The 20,070-nt window shown below is 37.6% G+C and overlaps 2 protein-coding genes across 2 annotated transcripts; both read left to right on the top strand.

The window, feature by feature from the left end:
* Window positions 1–13,104: 13,104 nt before the first annotated feature.
* Window positions 13,105–15,573, top strand: LOC147848775 (uncharacterized). The gene has a single exon (XM_087338135.1). The coding sequence runs from the start codon at window positions 13,147–13,149 to the stop codon at window positions 14,752–14,754; it is 1,608 nt and encodes a 535-aa protein (XP_087194261.1). The 5' UTR covers window positions 13,105–13,146; the 3' UTR covers window positions 14,755–15,573.
* A 2,138-nt stretch (window positions 15,574–17,711) lies between these two features.
* LOC147848774 (protein WHAT'S THIS FACTOR 1 homolog, chloroplastic-like) lies at window positions 17,712–19,957 on the top strand. The gene has a single exon (XM_087338134.1). It carries the CDS (start codon window positions 17,752–17,754, stop codon window positions 19,651–19,653), a length of 1,902 nt encoding a protein of 633 aa, XP_087194260.1. The 5' UTR covers window positions 17,712–17,751; the 3' UTR covers window positions 19,654–19,957.
* The last annotated feature ends 113 nt before the right edge of the window (window positions 19,958–20,070 follow it).

Here is a 20,070-nt window from a genome sequence, read left to right as displayed (position 1 = left end):
ATCTTGGAGATTTCTCATGGACTATGATATACTAAGATGTAATAAAACAAATGTGTTGTGAAATGCGTTAGCACCTTTTATACATGAAGTTTTATGTAAATATTTTTCTTCATGCAAATGAATGGTGATTTGATTTGATTGATTTTGAGCGTTCCGACTAGCAATCTAAGGTGCCACTAAAGAAATAAATAGACATTTCACAAATACTAAGGTGTGGTCCTAAAAGTTGCATTTGAGGTGTCTATGCCAAAAATGCTTGCTTCTACATAAAATATGAAGTTATGTACATGAGAAGGGAAATTAGGAAGGGGTATAGTATCGTAGAAGAGGAAGTTGAGAAACTTGCCAAACATAACAAACATGTACAAGTGAATAATAAGCACATATTAGACCAAATGCCAAAGGAACCGATAAAAAGTGTTGAAATAGTTTTACATCTAAGGATTTTTAGATGTTACCAAAGATATGTGGACTGTCTATACTTGTTGAAATAGTTTCTTATTGAATCAACGACTCTTCTTGTGCAATCATGTTGAATAGTGTGAAACTTGAAAAGGACACAAATACACTTGACTAATTGCAAACTTGAGGATATTTCGAAAGAATGAAATAGTTTGTTTACACAATTGATGATTTCAACCCTAAACTCCTTCAAGAAGAATAAAATAAACCATGGTTCTAGAGATAGAAGTTTCCAAGCAAGGATAAACTCAAGGGTTAAAAAACAAGTCTTGAGTTGACGAAAAGAAATTGTCATAATAAATACTAAGAAAATGGAGGTCTCAAGTGAATAAAATAATGTAAATAGATGTAGCTAGTATCTTTTGATGTGAATAAATGTATGATCCATAGACTGAACCATACATATCATACGTGCATTCACATTCGAGAATGGTTCAATAAAACATGTATGGTAAATCATCTCGAAGTTGGATTGGATTGACTATGGTCTATATTATATATTGATTCATTCTCAATCCCAATAAGTCGACTCTAATCCATTGTGAACCACCAACATAAGTATGGTTGCAATATTTGCATTGTATCACATGCATACGTTTGGGATGCTTCTTAAGAATCAAGACATCTCTATAGTCCTCACTTTAGAACTTTACAAAAAAATGAGTATGAACTATAGAGATTGAATCAAAATATGTCATTATAAATTATAATCAAATGTTCAAAAACTCATAAAACGTATATTCAAGAATATGAAGAAAACATGACATAGGCAGTAGTTGCATAATAACTTACCACTAGGGTGAGCTAATTTCTAATAACAAAGACAAAAAAAAGGAACATGACACTAACATAAAATTTTGCCATGACATGACACTAACGAGAGGATATGAGGAATTGAACCCAAGACATAAGCAATAGTAGCATGACAACATAAAAGGAGCACGCATTTTTCCCTTTTCAAACGTGTTCGTTTTCAAACATTTGAATGCTTGCACGAACACGTTTATTACGTTCTATGAATGTATCTATGGTAGTGCTTGTTGGAAGCTCTATTCATTTTTTATTTTTTATTTTTAAAACAAAACTACACCATACTTTCCATGACCAATCCAATAAGCGTATACAAAGTATATAATGATACAATCTAGTGGAGGGTAAGATAAGAGAGAAAGGTATATCCCCCACTATGTCATAATTGAAACCAAACTCCACCTATGGAGGAAACAACCATTGAGGGGTTACATATTGCCAAAACCGTTTGGTCATTTCTCTCCACAAATACGAACAACAAATCTTTCCATTTGCCTTTAAAGGATTGTTGTTTCAAAAAAATGAAGGAGTCATATTGACCTTTTAAAATTCAAATAAGCATCGACCAAATTTCCTTCACACAATGAACAAGATTATGCTTTATTTGCTGAAACACAATTTTGCATCGATCTTTTCAAATATTCCACAGAACCACCGATGATATCTTAGCCCATATTGCGGCATCCACATTCAACTGATTTGAGCTTGAACATGGTATGGCCTTAACTTGCCTTCCCCTAGTTTGAAAGGTAAATAGTATCTTTTCCCTTTCATAATTATGCTTATCCACATTTACATCCATCCAAAAGACATTTCTCCATGTAATCACATTAGGTCCATATGCAACATCAATGAGTCGCAACATACGTTTCCAAACAAAATATGCAGCCATACCGTTCCATAAGGCATGTTGCATTCATTCCAAATGAAACCCACAAAACGAGCAAGTTTTAATTCCCACTTCCCTATGCATCCATTCTAAGACTAGAATCATACATACACCACATTTATTTTCTAACTATCCACATGCCGGAATCCAATAATGCCTCCAATCACCACTAAGCATATTACCATAAGATTGTATTTTACTTGCATCTAAATGAAGCTCTATTCAATTGATCAGATATTGCACTTACTAATTGTTGAAATTAGGGCAAACTTAACTTTGACCTACTAACTCGAGACCGACAAAAGCATTATAGGAAAGAATGGCAAGTTGTCGATAAGAACAAAACAAATATACACAACATTCAAAGATGGATATAATAAAACAAGAAAGAGGGCAAAATAATGAATAATAGCATGATAGATATGCATACACATCATGAAAAGAATTAAGATGATAGAGACTCAAAGTACAATGACTAAGGTGTTAGCTTCATTATTCACAATAGTAAGTACAATACAATGTACATGATTGTTTCACAAGAAGACAAACAATATGAATGATGAGAACTAAGTCTTGTTCTCTTATAAAATCTTACCATTTAGAGAACTAGATAGGTAGTCCTCGTGCAATGGAAAACTGATATAAATATGTGTGTTTTATAGGGGTGGGGATAGATGGATTTTACTACCTTCTCCCAAGTTAAATATGACATATGGAACCAAATGTGAACATTTTTACATAGTATGTGTAGAATTGACTAGTGATTCTTCATATTCAAGAATTTTACTTATAAACGTAGCAAACACCTGGATTGTAAGAGGAATACTCCCACACTTGTTGAAGGCACACTACGTGTTGTCGAGGAGTCTGTCATTGGGGTGGGGGTGGGAGAGAGAATATATAAAAGATAAAAATTAATAAAATGGTCTTCATCCAATGTTAATAAAGTATAATCAAAAGTTCACATTTACATGGCGTATTTGGAAATTCCACGCGTTTCTATTTATAACAATCTCCCAACAAAGGATAAGACACAACTTGGAATTTACAAAATTCATCCACACACATATACACACATGCAAATATCAACAACATTACTTTTAGGCGCTAAGCATCTACACCTATTTATTGCAGGCATCCACATGCTATGATGTATGAACACCATCTCCTAATTGGTGGGCATGCACAATGGTTCATGTTGAGTTCCAAACTCTTGATCCAACGTCAATCTAGGATGTGTGATCCTTGGTCAAATGCACCCTCTAACTGCATCAACTTATTACAATCTCCGCATTTGGTAGTGGACAAAACCTTAGTGAAAGACACATCCATAGTGTTGTCATCTTCATCGAGATTGATCAGTGCTACTAAGTGAATCCTTACTAATTGAGCCAAGCCTTGTGCTTCTAGACATATCTACTAGCTGTAAGGTTTTGCTTGTAAAAATCCATTTGTACAATAATGAATGCATTCTTTAAAGTAAGTGTATTAGGTCCCTTGTGTGATTGTTTTGAAGTCAATTCCATCTCTTCATTGTGAGACCTAATGCAATATATTCGCAAAGTCCATCACACACCGTTGTTGATTGATTTGAAAGCATATGTGCCATCCGTAATGCTTAATGGAGTTAGATTGCAAAAAATCCATTAGAACCCATTTATACTACAATGTTATTTCCTCAACAAATTTCCTAAAATCACATCACATCCAAGATGAACGTCGAGAAAAACTAATAGTCAATTTCAATGATATCATCAACAATACCATAACAATCGAGAGTACTCGAATATGCACCAAATAGACATTCATGTTATTCAAACATAGCCATTAAATGTTTGTCAAACATAGATAATTAGATGTAGTTTGATCAATAAATGAATCTTGAAAATGCCTCTCCATGGTAATCTCATTTGCTATCAATATTAGGATCCCCTCCTTCCTTGATATTGCAAAAATGGGCATGGAATCTGTCATGCATTTCCCATTATGGAATTTCTTGTAACTCTACAAGCATTATATATTATCATAATTTGTTCTCTTTTCGCCATTGTACCCAAGCATCCACTTCTTCTAGTATCAAGCATCATACATGACCACCCATTTGTCTTTGCCATTCTTTCCTTGTCTTTGCTATGGAAGCGGATTCAATCTCTTTGCGCAATATCTATACCAAACTTGCAACTTGCAAGTATGAACATGTGCTCACACACACACACACACACACACTCTCTCTCTCTCTCTCTCTCTCTCTCTCTCTCTCTCTCGTAAATAAATGTGTGTTATTAAAACAAGATGATAATACAACCCTTGTTATCTTCCCTATTGCATAAATAGTGATAATGCAAGGGAAACCCTCTCAAGTGTTGCAAAAGTAGACGACATACCTCTATCTCCTCTTGGGACTGTCCCCATACAACATAGTTGCAAAAATTGCCAAATCAACTTCCCTTCATCCTACAGAGTTGTTGTGTTACCCCACCCCATGAAGTCCACCAAACTAGAACCCATTTCTCATGGTCCAATTAAACCACATCCCCCAATTCCTAAGGTAGTCAAACACGACCTTACATGATGGTTCGGGCATGTCTTTATCGTCATCAATAAAAACCCACTTAAAAGGTGACAAAATATTTCTTGTTATCGATGCCCAAATTTGTGATATAACCACCTAAATGGCTTTAGCAACCAGATATCGAATGAACCTCTGTCTGGCATCTTCATCAGCCGGACACACACACTATCTCTCTGTCTCTCTCTCTCATCTTTTAACAAGAATACTCGAAGTTTCACAAATTTGTGATATAACCACCCAAATGCCTTTAGCAACCAGATATCTAATGAACCTATGTCTGGAATCTTCATCAGCCGGAAACACACACTATTTCTCTGTCTCTCTCTCTCTCATCTTTTAACAAGAATACTCAAAGTTTCACAAGGAGAAGTGGCGATAGAAAATATAGATTGTTAGATATTGTGCCAATCATGTGACCTCAATCCATAGATGTGGAGTAGCTTTCCAAAGAGTAAGAAATTGATGGCGTTGAGTCGCTTTAGCTTCAAAATCTCACTAGGACCAATCTTGTTGTCCTTTTTAAGTATGGATCATTTCCAACCAAATATTACGTATCATTTCAACTGGTGAGGCTCTAACTTGATGGAGAATGAAAGGGCAAGGAGCCTTCCAAATGTAATATATAATGACACAAGTAGTGCATACGCCCAACTTATGAAATCTTGTGCCAATAGGCAACTTGAAGGCTCGATGCACAAGTAATCACTGCACATGAAGTATGTGTCGTGGTTGTTTTCTTTCTGATAACGTTAATCCAAAACTTAGCAAGAAACTTTGGAGTAATACCTTGTTGACTCCAATATTGAAATGCAATTGGTAAAACATCCCGTCCACAAGACAAAATACATCTTCCCAATCGCAAAGAATATTGGGAAAAATTAAAGTTATGACCAATAGATGGGTTTGCTCACAGATAGTTAGTTGGGTTCCATGCTAATCTGAACAAAGTTGTTTACTTAACACCCACAACTTCCAATGTGACTTTATGATTAGTGTACCATTTGTGATCAACATATCCTATTACCCTTATTTTGTGTTCCATAACATAAGGATAACCGATTACCATTTCCTGCGATGGAGACAATTGACTTGCATTATCCACATCAAAATAATGAAAGGTCTTATCCTTCAAATGTCCTTTTATAGTCAAGAGTACTTCCAAGCTTGAAAAATCACCTACCCATGTGAGGTGAGAGCTAGTGGATGGTATAGTGGCTCAGTCCATAACTTCTTGAATTTGTTAAAACATTATTTGTCCTCCATGAATCTTGGCTAGTAGATGCTTTTGTTCCTCCCAAAGTCGTGATAAAAAAATTCACCAGGTCTTCCATGAGTTTGCAAGACCTACCATTTTGCCCCCACGCAAACCAATGTCTACAACTAAGCACTAAACCATCTGATGTGGTAAAATGTGGGTTCCATTATAGCGCAATGTGGAGCAATCCAACTAAGACTTGTTTCCATGCAAAAAAATAAAATCCAATAGATCTATCCCCCCATACATGAGATGATGATATTCTGAAATTTTCCCTAAATATCTAACTTCCATCCTTTGACAAGGGAGCACCTAATTGGAGGAAATAATTCAGAACAACGATTAAGTAGCAATACTCTCCATGCTTTCTAACGGAGTAAATTCTCTAATAATCAATTTTACTAAGTATAGTTATTAGTTGTAGTACGTTATCTTTTTAAATCCCTTACACGCATCATAAACTAGAGTATGTATGTATGTTAGGCAACTACTAAGCATAAAATTATAAATTCTCTTCCCCTTACAAAAGGGCTCATAATGTATATAAATGTGTATAGGAGGTTATATCGAAGTAATCCTCCCATCCCAAAAATTATATAATTGGGCATAAATAAGCAATAACGATAATTGGTATTATTTTTATACCAATTTAACAATTTCAAATTAGATAAAACTAATTGAAATTAGAAGTATGAATATATATGTTTGGATAATAAAGCATTTGTGATATGATTATGGCTATACTAAATGAGATGTTCATGTGAGTTGTAGACCACGGTGGCATTTGCATGAAAGACAAAAAGCATAGTTGTGCCCATTTACCATTAAATAGTGTGTTATATGAATGTACTTTTTTCCTTGTTATAGTAGTATCCATAGTTTCTTTAGAATGTTTCGGATAGGACTCTAACATAAGAACAATCATTGAGGACAAGTCACAATAGCACCTATGGCTATATCAAGGAATGTATATCTGTCCTTGGTATAATAGTCATCCATAGTTTCTTTAGAAGGTTTTGGATAGGACTCTAAGATACGAATACTCATTAAGAACAATAAAACTCATGGCAATGTGTATAGTTTTAGATGTGGATGGAATCTACCGAAGAAAATAAGTTGTATTCTTTGTTCTCTTAATGATTATTGTAGTTATTGCCAAATATAAAATTGTTGGAAAATATTAAGACTAGGGAAGCCCCAACTCAAAGCTTGCCAAAACTAGATAAGAAATTATAGTTATTGTTTTGTCCTCATGCCATATTCCAACACGAACCGACATAATGTTGGGCTCATTTATGTTGAGTCTCTTCCTCATGTATTTGTCTCTTCGGATGTCCAGTTCTCTCAACTCTTAGTTATATTGTTAATGTTTATAACAAACTCTCTCTTTTTCAAATAGTTTATTATGTGACATGGCTTACGAATATTAGCATTGCAATCTAGAAATATTTTTTTCTACAATGATGGAGCTCTGATTTGAAGGACCAATTTTGAAGGAAGAACCAATTTTGCATGTCCATGAAGATACGATGGATGCATTGTTCCGCACATCGATAGAACAATAACATCTCAAAATTCTACAACTTGGGAATCTTCAACATTATGAGTTTTTGTATGTTTGTGTGGAAAGTTAAAAGCTAGCATCCCTAAATTCTAATAAAAGTCAAAGAAAGAGGAAATATCATATCATAGATGATTTGACTAAATAAGGATTTTTGCACCACATTGTATAAGTTGTAATCATGGTCTCAATACAGACAAATCTTATAGCTTTTGAATTACCATAAGAGTCTCGGTGTGAGGCCTTTCATATCATTGAGCCATTTACATTATTCCTCCATCTAGAAGAAGCTTCTTTGCATTGATAAGCATTACAAGATGTGTGTGTGTGTGGCATGGATGTAGTATTGCAACTATTATTTACACAAGTCACTTCCTACAAACCACTAAAAGATGGTTTGGTGTTTAAAGTGCACTTAAAAAGCACTGCATTTTTCACACGGGATGTTAGTGAACTTTGACAATTCTAGGAGGAGGACGAACCCGGGGTCAACCTCAATAAGATGTTGCAAGAAAGTCGGGCGCAATAAACAAGTCGATATTTATACTTTAGCGACTTGTTCTTTTCATGGCTAAGTGCAAACGAGGCTACGCAAGAAAACACTACATGATGTTCTTGTCTTTCTAGGGGAAGGAGTGGAGAAGGGAGTAGGTTTGTACATTTCATTGTGGAAAAAGTTCCCTTCAATGTGGAAAATGTACGAATCTAAGACATGGACTTATTATCTTTTGGGATGGTACATGTGTTGAAAAGTGATGCTCAAGGAGTAATGTTGGCCTTAAGATGTGTGTGTGTGTGTGTGTGTGTGTGTGCGTATTTATGTGTAAATTTCTTGTGGAAACCCCAATGGCAAAACGAGTAATTATCTAGAGTTATTGATGATATAGCTATTGAACTTGGTCCTATCATTACATGTGCTGAAAAGTGGTGCTCATGAGTTCATATTGGCCTTAAGGGTTGTGTGACATGTGTGTGTGTGTGTGTGTGTGTGTGTGTGTGTATTGGTGGGTGCATTTATGTGTAATTCATGTACAAATCTCAATGGCATGGCGAGTAATTCTCTGGAGGGATTGATGGTATAGCTATTCATGTGTCAAAAGGAGATGCTCATGAGTTCATGGTGGCCTTAAGATGTGTGTGCATGTGTGCGCACGCACCAGTGCATCTGTGCGTGTAATTCCTATGGAAATCCCAATGGCATGACAAGTAATTCTCTAGAGGTATTGACAATAAAGCTTTTCAACTTGTTCATATCATTAGAGGGAAAAAACTAAGGCACGAAAGAGAAAGGAGGCCCAAAGGAAACGATGATATGAAAAGGTCACTTTAGAATGAAGGAGACTAGGGGTAATGATTAAAGAAATAATCGGCGAAATATTCTTTGCCTTTTGGATCAATATTTGTTAGAAATGAAGCGGGGATCAATTATATGTAAGGGAGTGGGGGGGCCACAAAGCAAAGACTACCGCAATATGAAGGCAAAGGTGTGAGAAGTATTACAAAAAGAATCACGAATTGGTTAAGGATTCAAAGGCTAAGATATCTTCCAAAAGGATATTATCGTCTCCAATGAACACGAAAAAACATATAGTAAGGGATTCGACACCCATCCCCCTTTCAAGCTTCGTTTCTCTTCATAGTGTTTGTGTGAGTTGAGGTTATGTCACATGTGATCGACAAACATTACTAATCGCAACTCTCTAAATAATTGAATTTAGTTTTCAAGTAGCAATTCTTTGATGTGACCAATGCCATTCACTACCCATCTCTATCTCATGATCACTCAACAATCTTCCATAGATTACAACTCTTACAAACCAACATCCTTGTATCTTTCTAAAACTTGGGCATCTCTCTCTCTCTCTCTCTCTCTCTCTCTCTCTCTCTCTCTCTCTCTCTCTCTCTCTTTCGGACATCGTGGTTGATTTGCATTCTATTTCATACATTCTCCACCTCATTTAGTGGATATGACATCAGTCGTTGATCCCTTACCGTCAGAGGAAGCCTATCCATTATTCAAAATTTGGGGGCATTATCTATATGATGTCGGCTGAACCTGTCTCCTAGTCATGACATTCACGAATCTAGATTTTAGGTAGAGATTATTTTTGAAGTAAAAGGTAAGTCTTCATTTTGGAAAACTTTATTAGGGAAGTCTTGAAAAGTATGCATGTATATGTGGGTACATATATAGTAATATGCGTAATAGGATAAGTATTACTAGGATGGGACCAAAACATGTTGTTAGATATGGGCATGCACTCTCTCACGCACACACATGCCGCATACAATTGGACTTATGAATGATTTGTATAACACACTTGTTGGTTAAGCCATGTGAAACCACAACCTGCAAAGCTTGAAAGACTACAAGTATTAGAGTTTTAAGAATTTCGACATAACTAGCTAGAGAATCCTTAAGCAATAGTTAGTTCATTGGCACATTTGTAATTTGTCGGTTTTTTCGTATTGTGCTTTTAGCGTGTAATGTCTTGTTTGTCTTTAACCATTCTATATAGATTATGTAATACTTGCAAAGCAACACTCAAAAGTGAGACTCGAGGCAATCATGCATGGAGATTCAACATGAATCCAATTATGATTTACCCTAATTTTATTACGAAGTTAATGAAGGTACACCAATTGTATTCCTCAAACTGTAGGAAGATGCAGTTTGCATCCAACACCACCATTTCCTATTAAATTGTGTTCAAGAGTTTGTTATGGGATAGAATGGTGGACATAATTGGGAGGTGAGTCCCACCTGTATTAAGGTTGGTGCAAAGTAAGTGAGACACAACCTTCCAAAAGTGGCTACACAAATAAATAATAATAATAATTGAGATGGATTGAGAGTGGGGAGTGTAATGTTGAAGGCATCATTATCAAATGACCTCAAGTCCAAGAGGCTCTCTACAACCATCTACTACTACTACTACTAACCTGACTATGTGTTGTGATTGGGAACTCATAACACTAGAAGAAATAAAGTGGTGTATGCTGGGAGTAGTTGAGTAGGGAGGCCATTGAGAGAGAGAGAGAGAGAGAGAGAGAGAGATGGCTTCCGAAACAAGGCTCTGCTCGTAGAGTCCGAGTCATCGAAATGCTCGCAATTATGATTCAACGATGAGATATCGAATATTGGTGTGGTGGTTGTTGGTGTTGTGGTAGTTATTAAAATCTAGATAAAACGGACATAGAACCTTTCTTTAGGGACCCATTCTCAGCAATAAATCCATCCTGGAAAAACACATACACCAAAAAACTCGTCAACTTGTGTGTGTCATGTCACGTCCATGTCCATGTCCATGTCCATGTCCATGTCATAGGAAATGAGAGAAGTTATGTAATGTATGTACATATATGTATGGAAAGATGGTAGGAGGCAGGATTCAGGAGAGAGGAATGATGATGGTGCTCATGATGATGATGATGATGATGGGCATCGCGTGCACGTGACGTACCATACCAAAGATATATCCATCAAATATATAGGTATGCTGTGTCTAATGTATGTTATATGTACATATTGTATGTATGTGTGTATGTATGTATGTATAGCATATATATATGTATATGTATATATGCGTGGTACGTATGCTATATGGTATGGTATACATATTATGTCTGCATATGCAATATGTATGTATGTCGACTATGTCACATGTATGTACATATTACTTCCTATCTATCTATATGTTGTCACTTGTCTGTATTGCATATGTATGTATGTATGTATGCATACATACATATACATATTGATACACACATGTGTATATATATGTAATGTTTGTTTGTTGTCAATGTTTTCTTTTAGTTAGTACTCATTATTAAAGTTTTGTATTATGTACCTACCTCATCTCTGCTCTGATCTCTGTGTTCCCTGCGCCTTCTCTGTATTATCATCCATCATCTGTCGCTACATATAAATAATCAGCGACAGTTTGCTGCTACTGCTGCTCCTGCTCCTGCTCCTGCTCCTGCTTTTATTCAACCAATATCATTGAATTTAGCTTCCTTTTTTCCTTTTTTTGCCGGTAACTATTTCTCGAACACCAACAGTAGTATGATTTCATATAATGCCTCTCGAATTTCGGTTTTGGCGTTTGGATGGTGTCTGATGTCTGATGTCTGATGTCTGATTTCATATATATGTCTGATGTCTGATATTAATATAGCATGAGTTCCATACATATGTAATGAATGCTCTCTCTTTAAGCATCCAATCCATCCATGGTGGTGTGGCGGTTTCTAACTAACACTTTGCGATTAATATTCATACAAATACCCTACCACTAATAGCAGTTTATAGAATAATTAAGCCCTGCGACGAGATTAATAAAGTCCTGCTAATTAAAAACATGCCACGGTTGATGTCGTTATTGTTATCGAATGATGAAGAACTGATGGAATTAATTAGAGAAAACTGAAAGATTTTTAATAGCAACTCTCCAGCCATGGAATTAATTAGAGAAAACTTGATATGGCTGTCTAGGCTCTATAGAAGGCGATTGAGAATATTAATGCTTATTACTGAAAAGGTTTTCTGAGCGAGTGTACACTAGACCGTACTCCCACTACATTGACAGTTTTAATTCACATCTATACATTATTGGTAGTCTAAACCCTAAAGATCCTTGGCTTGCTTGGCATTGCTGCTGGAGCAGTGATGTGTTCCTTAGATAACGAGCAGTTGGAAGCAGGAGATTAATTCTGCACATACTTCAGAGGATCTTACAGTGGCAAAGAAATTAATAGCACCTCTAAGGTGTAATTGAGGACAGATAATTAGAGACTAAAGCACCTTCCTTAACAGTGCCGGATCTCCTTGATAATTAAAATACAGTGAGATCTTATTAAGGCAACTAGGTTAAACCCTCCCTAATTAGGTGCCTGCATATATGTATGTGTTTCCCCTTCCCCTCCTCCTCTCTAACTTCTTCCCGCAGCCTGATTAAGGCCGAGTGCAGGTTGCATTTCTGATCTACTCCGGACGGATACATTCCATTCCAGATCACGATTTGATTAAACACGGTCTCTACATTAATACAAGTCCATGCAGCTTGGGCTAATTAGGTCATAATCATGATGACCTAATGCTGCCTTCTGCTTAATCCCTCTAATATGTTTCGTAACTAGTTCATCTTTCTTGGTAATAGGCTCTGTCCACTTATATCAGGCTTTGATCTATATGCTTAAACATACCATAGAGCCATGGCCTCATTCTTGGTCTCGTCTCTATCTTGACATGATTCTCCAATATCCATTGAAACAATCCAATCCAATCCAGTGCTGCAATGAGTTTTAAAAAAAAAAAGGTTTAATAGATCTTTGTAGCAAGTTCATTTTCATCAAGAATCTGACACAGCTCCATTTTGCATGTGGTATCTTTCTTTTCTTTTCTTTTTGTAGAGAGACTTATAATCGAAACCCTAAACCCTAATGTCTTTGTTTTGATTTTGGTTCACCTTCCTATATATATATATATTGTAGACGCTTTTTTTTGGGGGGGGGGGGGGTGGGGTGAGTGAGATCTACAAGCGGGGATCTGAGAATCAACTCTGAATGTCTGTGGGGGAGGAGGAGAGATCGTGTCCATGTCCGTGTCCATGTCCGAGGAGGCGGGAGGGGATTCAGCAGACAATTATTATATGCGAGGCAAGAGGAGGAGGAGGAGGAGGAGGAGGAGGAGGAGGAGATCGGATCGTATACTACTAAACCCGACAACCCTAATTCTTGATCTAGGGCCTTCAGCGACGACAATTACTACTACTACTACTACTACTACTACTACTACTACTACTACTACCGACACAGACATGGCAGGTGCAGAGATGTGGGAGACGGACAAAAATTATGGGTTGGTGTATAAGATGGAGGCCTTGCATTCGATGCTGAAGGGGGAATACACGGAGGAGAGCACGGGGGCACGGACGATCCGACAGGGCGGCGGTGGGAAGGACCGGCACAGCAAAGTGTTGACGGCCCGGGGGCCCCGGGACCGGCGTGTCCGGCTTTCGGTCGCCACGGCCATCCGCTTCTATGATCTTCAGGACCGGCTTGGCCTAGACCAGCCCAGCAAGGCCGTCGACTGGCTCCTCCGCCAAGCCAAACCCGCCATCGATTCCCTCCCCGCTCTCCGCATCTCCCACCTCTCCGCCTCCACCGCCTCTATCTCCCGAAGCTCCACCATCACTACCACCGATTTAGCCTCCCCCCATGCCCCCATTGATTCTCCTTCCCTCCTCCTTCCCCCGCCTCTCCCCCACCCTGCAGATCTTTCGATTACCTATCACAAGAAAAGATTCAAACCCTGTTCTCATCTTCATGATGATGGTGATGGTGATGATGATGATGATGTTGTTGTTGATATCGTTGATGATGATGATGCTACCCATGCTTCCTCCCAACCTCGCTCTTCCATCTTGATTGATGCTTGGCTCTCTGCACACGCCCGCACATTGAAAGCCGAGCTGCTCGACCACCCGGATTTGCCCAATCCAGATCCCGCTAATTGTAGCACTGGCTGCAGAGATTATGGCTATCGAAACCTGGCATCGGATTATCCCAACGGCGCCGTCCATTCATCCAGCAGTAGCTGTCATAATTCCGCCATTCCATCATCCAATCACATCATGATGAGGAACCCTAATTGGCCATGCAAATCCTCTTCTTCTTCTTCTTCCAGTACCTGGGCTATCCCCTCATCGGCTAACTACCCCACTAACCACACCTTTAATCCTCATGGGCCCCTCGCTAATTACCCACCAACTTGCGCACAGAAATCCCTAACCATGACCGTGGCTACTGAATCAGACGGCGGCCCGAATTATCACGAACCTGGCAACCATGATCGACCTCATTATAGTCACCAACCCACATCGATCCCTAGTAACGCCATGTTCAGCAGCACAAGCTATCAAAAGGTTTCCCAATTTGGAAGGATTGGAGACATCCCTGAGCATGGAAATGTTGCCCAATCCGGAAGAAGCAGCCATAATAATCATGAAGATGAAGAAAAGGTTTCCCAGTTTGGGACATGTGGTCAAACTACCGCAACTTACAACGTGCCGTCCCACACACGTCTAGAAGAAGCCTCCCCTCCAAATGTAGAGGCCCCGCCAAATCTAGTTGGAGTTAATAATAATAAGGTAACCAGCAATTCATTATACTATGCTTACATTCACCAACACTTTTTGTTGTAAATTATGATGAGGACCACCAAGTGCAGGTCTAAACCTTGTAACTCAAGAAACTAACACATGCATCTAAAACCATATATGTACATGTATATGGCTATGTATATGTATAAGTGTAGCCCCAAGATTGTAAGGAAGGGGGGGGGGGGGGGCTCCCTCGGCTTTTCTTTGTTCATCCGCGAGCATCTAGGTTCTCTTCTTTAAAAATCTAGCAAACGGCTAAGAGTTTATGTAGCGTGCCGCTTTCATGTGTTTTAATGTGCATTGGACCGTGTATCGTCACCACCCTATACAACTACTCTATTCATGTTTATACAACTCTATATATATCACATAGCCCCATGCCCAATGACACACAATGTGTCGGCCCTTGCATTCATCCCCACATCTAGCATTACCAATGTTGTCGCCACAATATCGTAAAATTATTCCCTATTATTTATTTATTTATTTATTCAGTTTTTTTTTTCTCGGGATATATCACACAATTATATTAGTTATTTGTAAAACCCACCCATTGCAACAGATATTTTTGCCTCCCCCCATATGTCTCTTTAATTGAGGGACATTCCCCAACCCATCAAAAGAGCCTTGTATCTACATGATGGAAATAATTTCCCTACACACCCATGCTTGCCGCACAAGTATGTATGCATTTCGGCTTTTTGACATGTACAGTTTATGGAGTATGTTTCCCCCCTATCTCTCATACTCAAGGAAACTCAAAATTTTGCTTCCATACTACTCTACCAATAAATTCAATGATTCAACCCTCTATCGAGGGTTTTAGAACTTAATTTGAAATTCCATTTTTTTTCTTTAAAATTGTGATATTTAAGTTTGTTTCCAAGGCCGAGCATGTCATCACTATTGTTTTCACACAATCAATGGATACTCATCGGTTCACACAATTGTAGCTCATGAAGCGCTTTTAACAAAAAAAAAATGTTGATATTTTATGACTATTAGATTGGTGTCATCATACCCACCATGGTTTTGCATTATCCATGATCAAACTATCGTTAGATCTTTTATTGTGATGTTTTGCTCACAAAGAACACACATGTTAGTATTTCTTTACATTGTGATGTACATAGATCAATCGGATTATGAATGTTTATTGTTAATTCCTCTTTCAAGTTCATTCGCCATCTTTGTATTATCAACACGCAAATAAAATAAACTCCATCCCTTTGTGATATCAATGCATATATGTACCTTGTTGAGCATATTTAGAGCTTCAGAACACGTATCAATCAAGTATCAATATGTGTATCAATCCTAGAAAGGCTAGTGATCATGAATAGGATGCGCTCATCACTCAAGTATGAATATATGTATAATTCCTAGACAGGCTTGAGATCCTATTGGGCATGCATAGGGTCATGCATGGCTCATATATAAGTTAATTTATGACACGTTTCAAGTTGACAGAAGTTGTTTAAACAAAGGGAATGCCTTCAAGTGTCAGTAATAAAAATCAACATTTAATGGATGTTGAGGAAGAATTTATGAGTTCTTAGCATGGGAAAGAAAATTCATTATAGTTCACATGTTTGTTACATATAGGTGTTAAAAGTTTAGTTTAATGAGGTCAATATTAATCTATCTAGGGGGTTTAGGGTTCAAGATTCCATATTATGTTTGCTTAGTTGGTCTTGTTCTTGATATTGTATTACATTACTAATCGCAAATATATTAGTATTGCTTCACATTGTCTATCATTTCTTTGACCTAATATTTGACAGAAAGGTTGCAATCTAGATCATCAATGCAATGATGTCGATTCTTCTTATCGCTCCTTACTTATGTGCATGGTATACATTCACTTACAACCATCTTACAAACATTGATCCAACTTTGTTTTACATCATCGTAGCATATTCCTTAATATGTGTCAATTCATTCTCCATATGTTTGATTCTCGCAATTGTTGCATGTTGGCCTTCATTATAAGTTTCAATGAAACTATCAAATTGCTTTCATGCAATTATAAGACATTTTATGGTTTCTTCTTGTGGAAGCCTTATAGCTTGTATTATTGTTGATGTGATCAACAAATTATGAATGATAACTCTACCATTATACTTCTTGTTAGGAAAAGAGAAAGTTATTTGGAATCAAATGAATCTTGGCCTCAATTGATACTCTACACATCAATATCTCCCAATTCTCCCTCATATGTCTTCACAATTTCACATCCATCTACTTGTCAAGAAGTTTCATGCCCTCTTCTTATGAACCCAACCATCATGTGCTCATTTTCTGTTACAAATAAACATGGAATAATATGTACTAGAAAGCTAGATATAAACCAACCAACATCCTAAGGCAACCTACCTTTGTACATGGATCGACATGTTGGAGACTTGGAAGTGTTGTCTTTGTATTTACATATCTCCGTGTAGATCATTCTAGGAACCGCTATGCACGATACATGATGCTCTAAGTACTAAGTAGGTAGGTCAAATATACATATTGAGAGTCCCGAGGCTTCCCGACTATTGTATTGTACTGTAATGTGTTGAACTGGTTGTATCATTTCCTTGACATTGTTGAAATGGTCGAGGACAAACCAGCTTACGTAACTAATGCTTTGATCAAGATGAGAGAGGAACCGATCTAGAGGTAACAACACGAGATTCAAACTCTTGCACCTTAAGTGGTTTACATACTCTTAGGACTAGAGGTAACAATGCGAAGTTGTGTTGAAAGAAAGATCGATCTACAGGTAACAACAGGAGACTCGAACTCTCGCCCCTTGAAGAGGTTTATTTACATAATACCCTTAGGACTGGGGTCCATGGCAAGGAAGGTTCATGACAAACTCCATTTTAATGGAATTAGTGAACAAGATCAAGGTTTAGGGTTTTAGCAGTCCGTCTTGGGCATCCAGGTTTTTACAAAGAAAGCCATGAAAGCTCATTGGATGGTCTATCAGGTTTAGGGTTAGGGAAACATCTTTAGGGTGCTCTCTCTTTTAGGGGCCTTGGCAATAAGGCCATGAAGCTTGTTGCAGAGCTATGGAACAGGGGATCACAATTTGTGCATAGCATGGGTCCAAATATTCGTTTTCTTCACTCGTCTTTTGACAAAAAGAAGCTTTTGATTGAACCCAAATCTGATAAAGAAAGGTTGAAACTCGGGCTTCCTCTGAGAGAGCCATGGTTTGAGATAAAACCTTTTAATGAGAAGAAGAAGAACTTCATCCTTGGCTTGAAAGAGATCTTAAACTCTCAGCCTTCCCAGAGCATAGAAGTAGCTGATTTAGGTCAATGCAGAGAAGAACTGGATATTATGAAAGCGGGGAAACAGAAGAAAATCGCAATATATGTCCGGAAATACCCACGAGCTTTCACCCTTCATTCTTGTTATAACCATAACAATAGGAAGAGGACATGGTGTAAATTCAATGGAGAGGCTCAGAGGCTTCTAGAAGAGGAGAGAGAGATATTTGATCGATTCGAACCTCAGCTAGTGGAAAAACTACGGAAGGTTCTAATGATCTCAATGAAAAAACGCCTCCGAATCGATGCACTTGAACGAGTAAGAGAATCTCTTGGTTTGCCTTTTGATTTCAAAGAGAGGTTAGTAAAAAAATACCCACAGTTTTTCTCTCTTAAAGAGAGGAAAGGCTGGCTGTATGTTGAACTTTGTGGTGATTGGGATGAAGGTCTAGCTGTTTCTACTCTTGAAAAGAATGCACTGGTTCCGAATGAAGGAAAATCCAAAAAGAAGAAGATGAAGAAGAATGCCATGAATCTTGGAGATGATATTGCTTTGCAATCTATAATAGAGGACAATGAACAGGAGAGCCTATTAAATGCCCCTGTTGTGCAGGGAAATAGTCGACGAATCTCAACCAATTCAGAAGATGTATGTCACGGAATCTTGAGCAAAGATTTGCAGTGTGTTTGTCCAGGGATGTCAACGGAGGATTCAGAAGACGAACATCAGGGAATCTTGAGTGAAGATGCAGAATATGTTCGTAGTGTGCCGACAGAGGATTTTGAATATGTGCATCGACCATTCAAGGAAGATGAACATGTTCATAATGGAGTCTTAACTGAGGATACACAATCTGTGCATTGGGACTCACATCGAGGAATCTCAACTGAGGATGGAGAAATTCATCAGCAAATCTCGGTTGAGGGTTCAGAATATGTTCATCAAGGAATGTTGATTGAGGATTTGAAATATGCAATTCAGACCAAGGATCCAGAGCCTACGACTGCAGAAGACAAGCTACATGTTGATCTATCAAATATAGGCGATGACTCTTTCGGAGATACACAATGCTTGCGTTTCCCATGGAAGAATAAAAAGGGGCTTCAGCCCAGAAGGAAGAAGGCAGAGAAGATTGAAGAATTTCAATCTTTGCCTTATGTTTCACCATACAAAAATTCTCGTGATTTGGATCTTTCACCAGATTCTATTGAGGCAGAGAAATTTGCAGTGGCTGTAGTTCATGAGTTCCTAAGCCTTACATTAGAGAAAAGGGCGACAATAGATCAGTTACAGCAACTTTGCAAGCCATATCGGCTACCGCATTGTTTGGTAGATTTTTTTATCAAATATGATGGAATCTTCTATGTCGTAAAAGGGGAAAAGAGATCACACGTGTTCTTGAAAGAAGCTTATAAAGAATCATTATTGATTGAGAAAGAACCATTGGTTGTTTGGCAAGAACGTTTCGTAGAGTTTTGTGTTGGCAGCAACATTGAGCAAGATGAAGCTATAAAAGGGAAAGAAGTGATAGAAAAGAAGAAACCTGTTCTTAAAGGGTATTATTTTAAGGGGTCAGAAGAATACTTTGGGAAAGAGGGTTACAAAGTTCCCTCTTTAAAAGTAAGTCTTGGACTTGATCGAAGTAAGAAGCCACCAGAACGTAGATGTAATGGATAAATATGTACATATTGTTTATTCAGCATGATAAACAATGCTAAACGACTAACATCTGGAGATATTTAGAAAACATATCCAACTCCAAAGCAATTCATTGGAAGTTCATTTGGTGCTGTTTACATTAAATGAGTCAAACCTGGTGAAAACTAGAAATCATTAAGTCTCATGTTTTTCATTATTTTATGAATGTTAAAAAAACATTGATAGTAAGAATATGAGTAGGTAATCATGATTTAGCCTTCCAAGAACTCACGCTATCCCTCTGTTGTCTTATGTGTAGGCTGTGGATCATTGTAATGTATGTTGCTTGATAGCATTGATTATGCTATAAATTAGATATAATCTATAATATTTGCATCCATGAGGATTATTCTAATTAGTAATTGTTAAGGAAATAGATTAAGCCTTGTTCTAGAG

Source organism: Azolla caroliniana, unplaced genomic scaffold (assembly GCF_043228905.1).
Source record: "Azolla caroliniana isolate FFs.n. ecotype wild unplaced genomic scaffold, voAzoCaro1.0.p SCAF_228, whole genome shotgun sequence".
In the NCBI taxonomy this organism is placed as follows: Eukaryota; Viridiplantae; Streptophyta; class Polypodiopsida; order Salviniales; family Salviniaceae; genus Azolla; species Azolla caroliniana.
Note: the sequence above shows the minus strand (reverse complement) of the source record. Positions and strands in the feature narration are given on the sequence as shown.

What these genes read in the sequence shown, in the direction of transcription:
- LOC147848775 (XM_087338135.1), top strand. Translation starts at nt 13,147, where the DNA reads ATGTCCGTGTCCATGTCCGAGGAGGCGGGAGGGGATTCAGCAGACAAT.
- LOC147848774 (XM_087338134.1), top strand. Translation starts at nt 17,752, where the DNA reads ATGAAGCTTGTTGCAGAGCTATGGAACAGGGGATCACAATTTGTGCAT.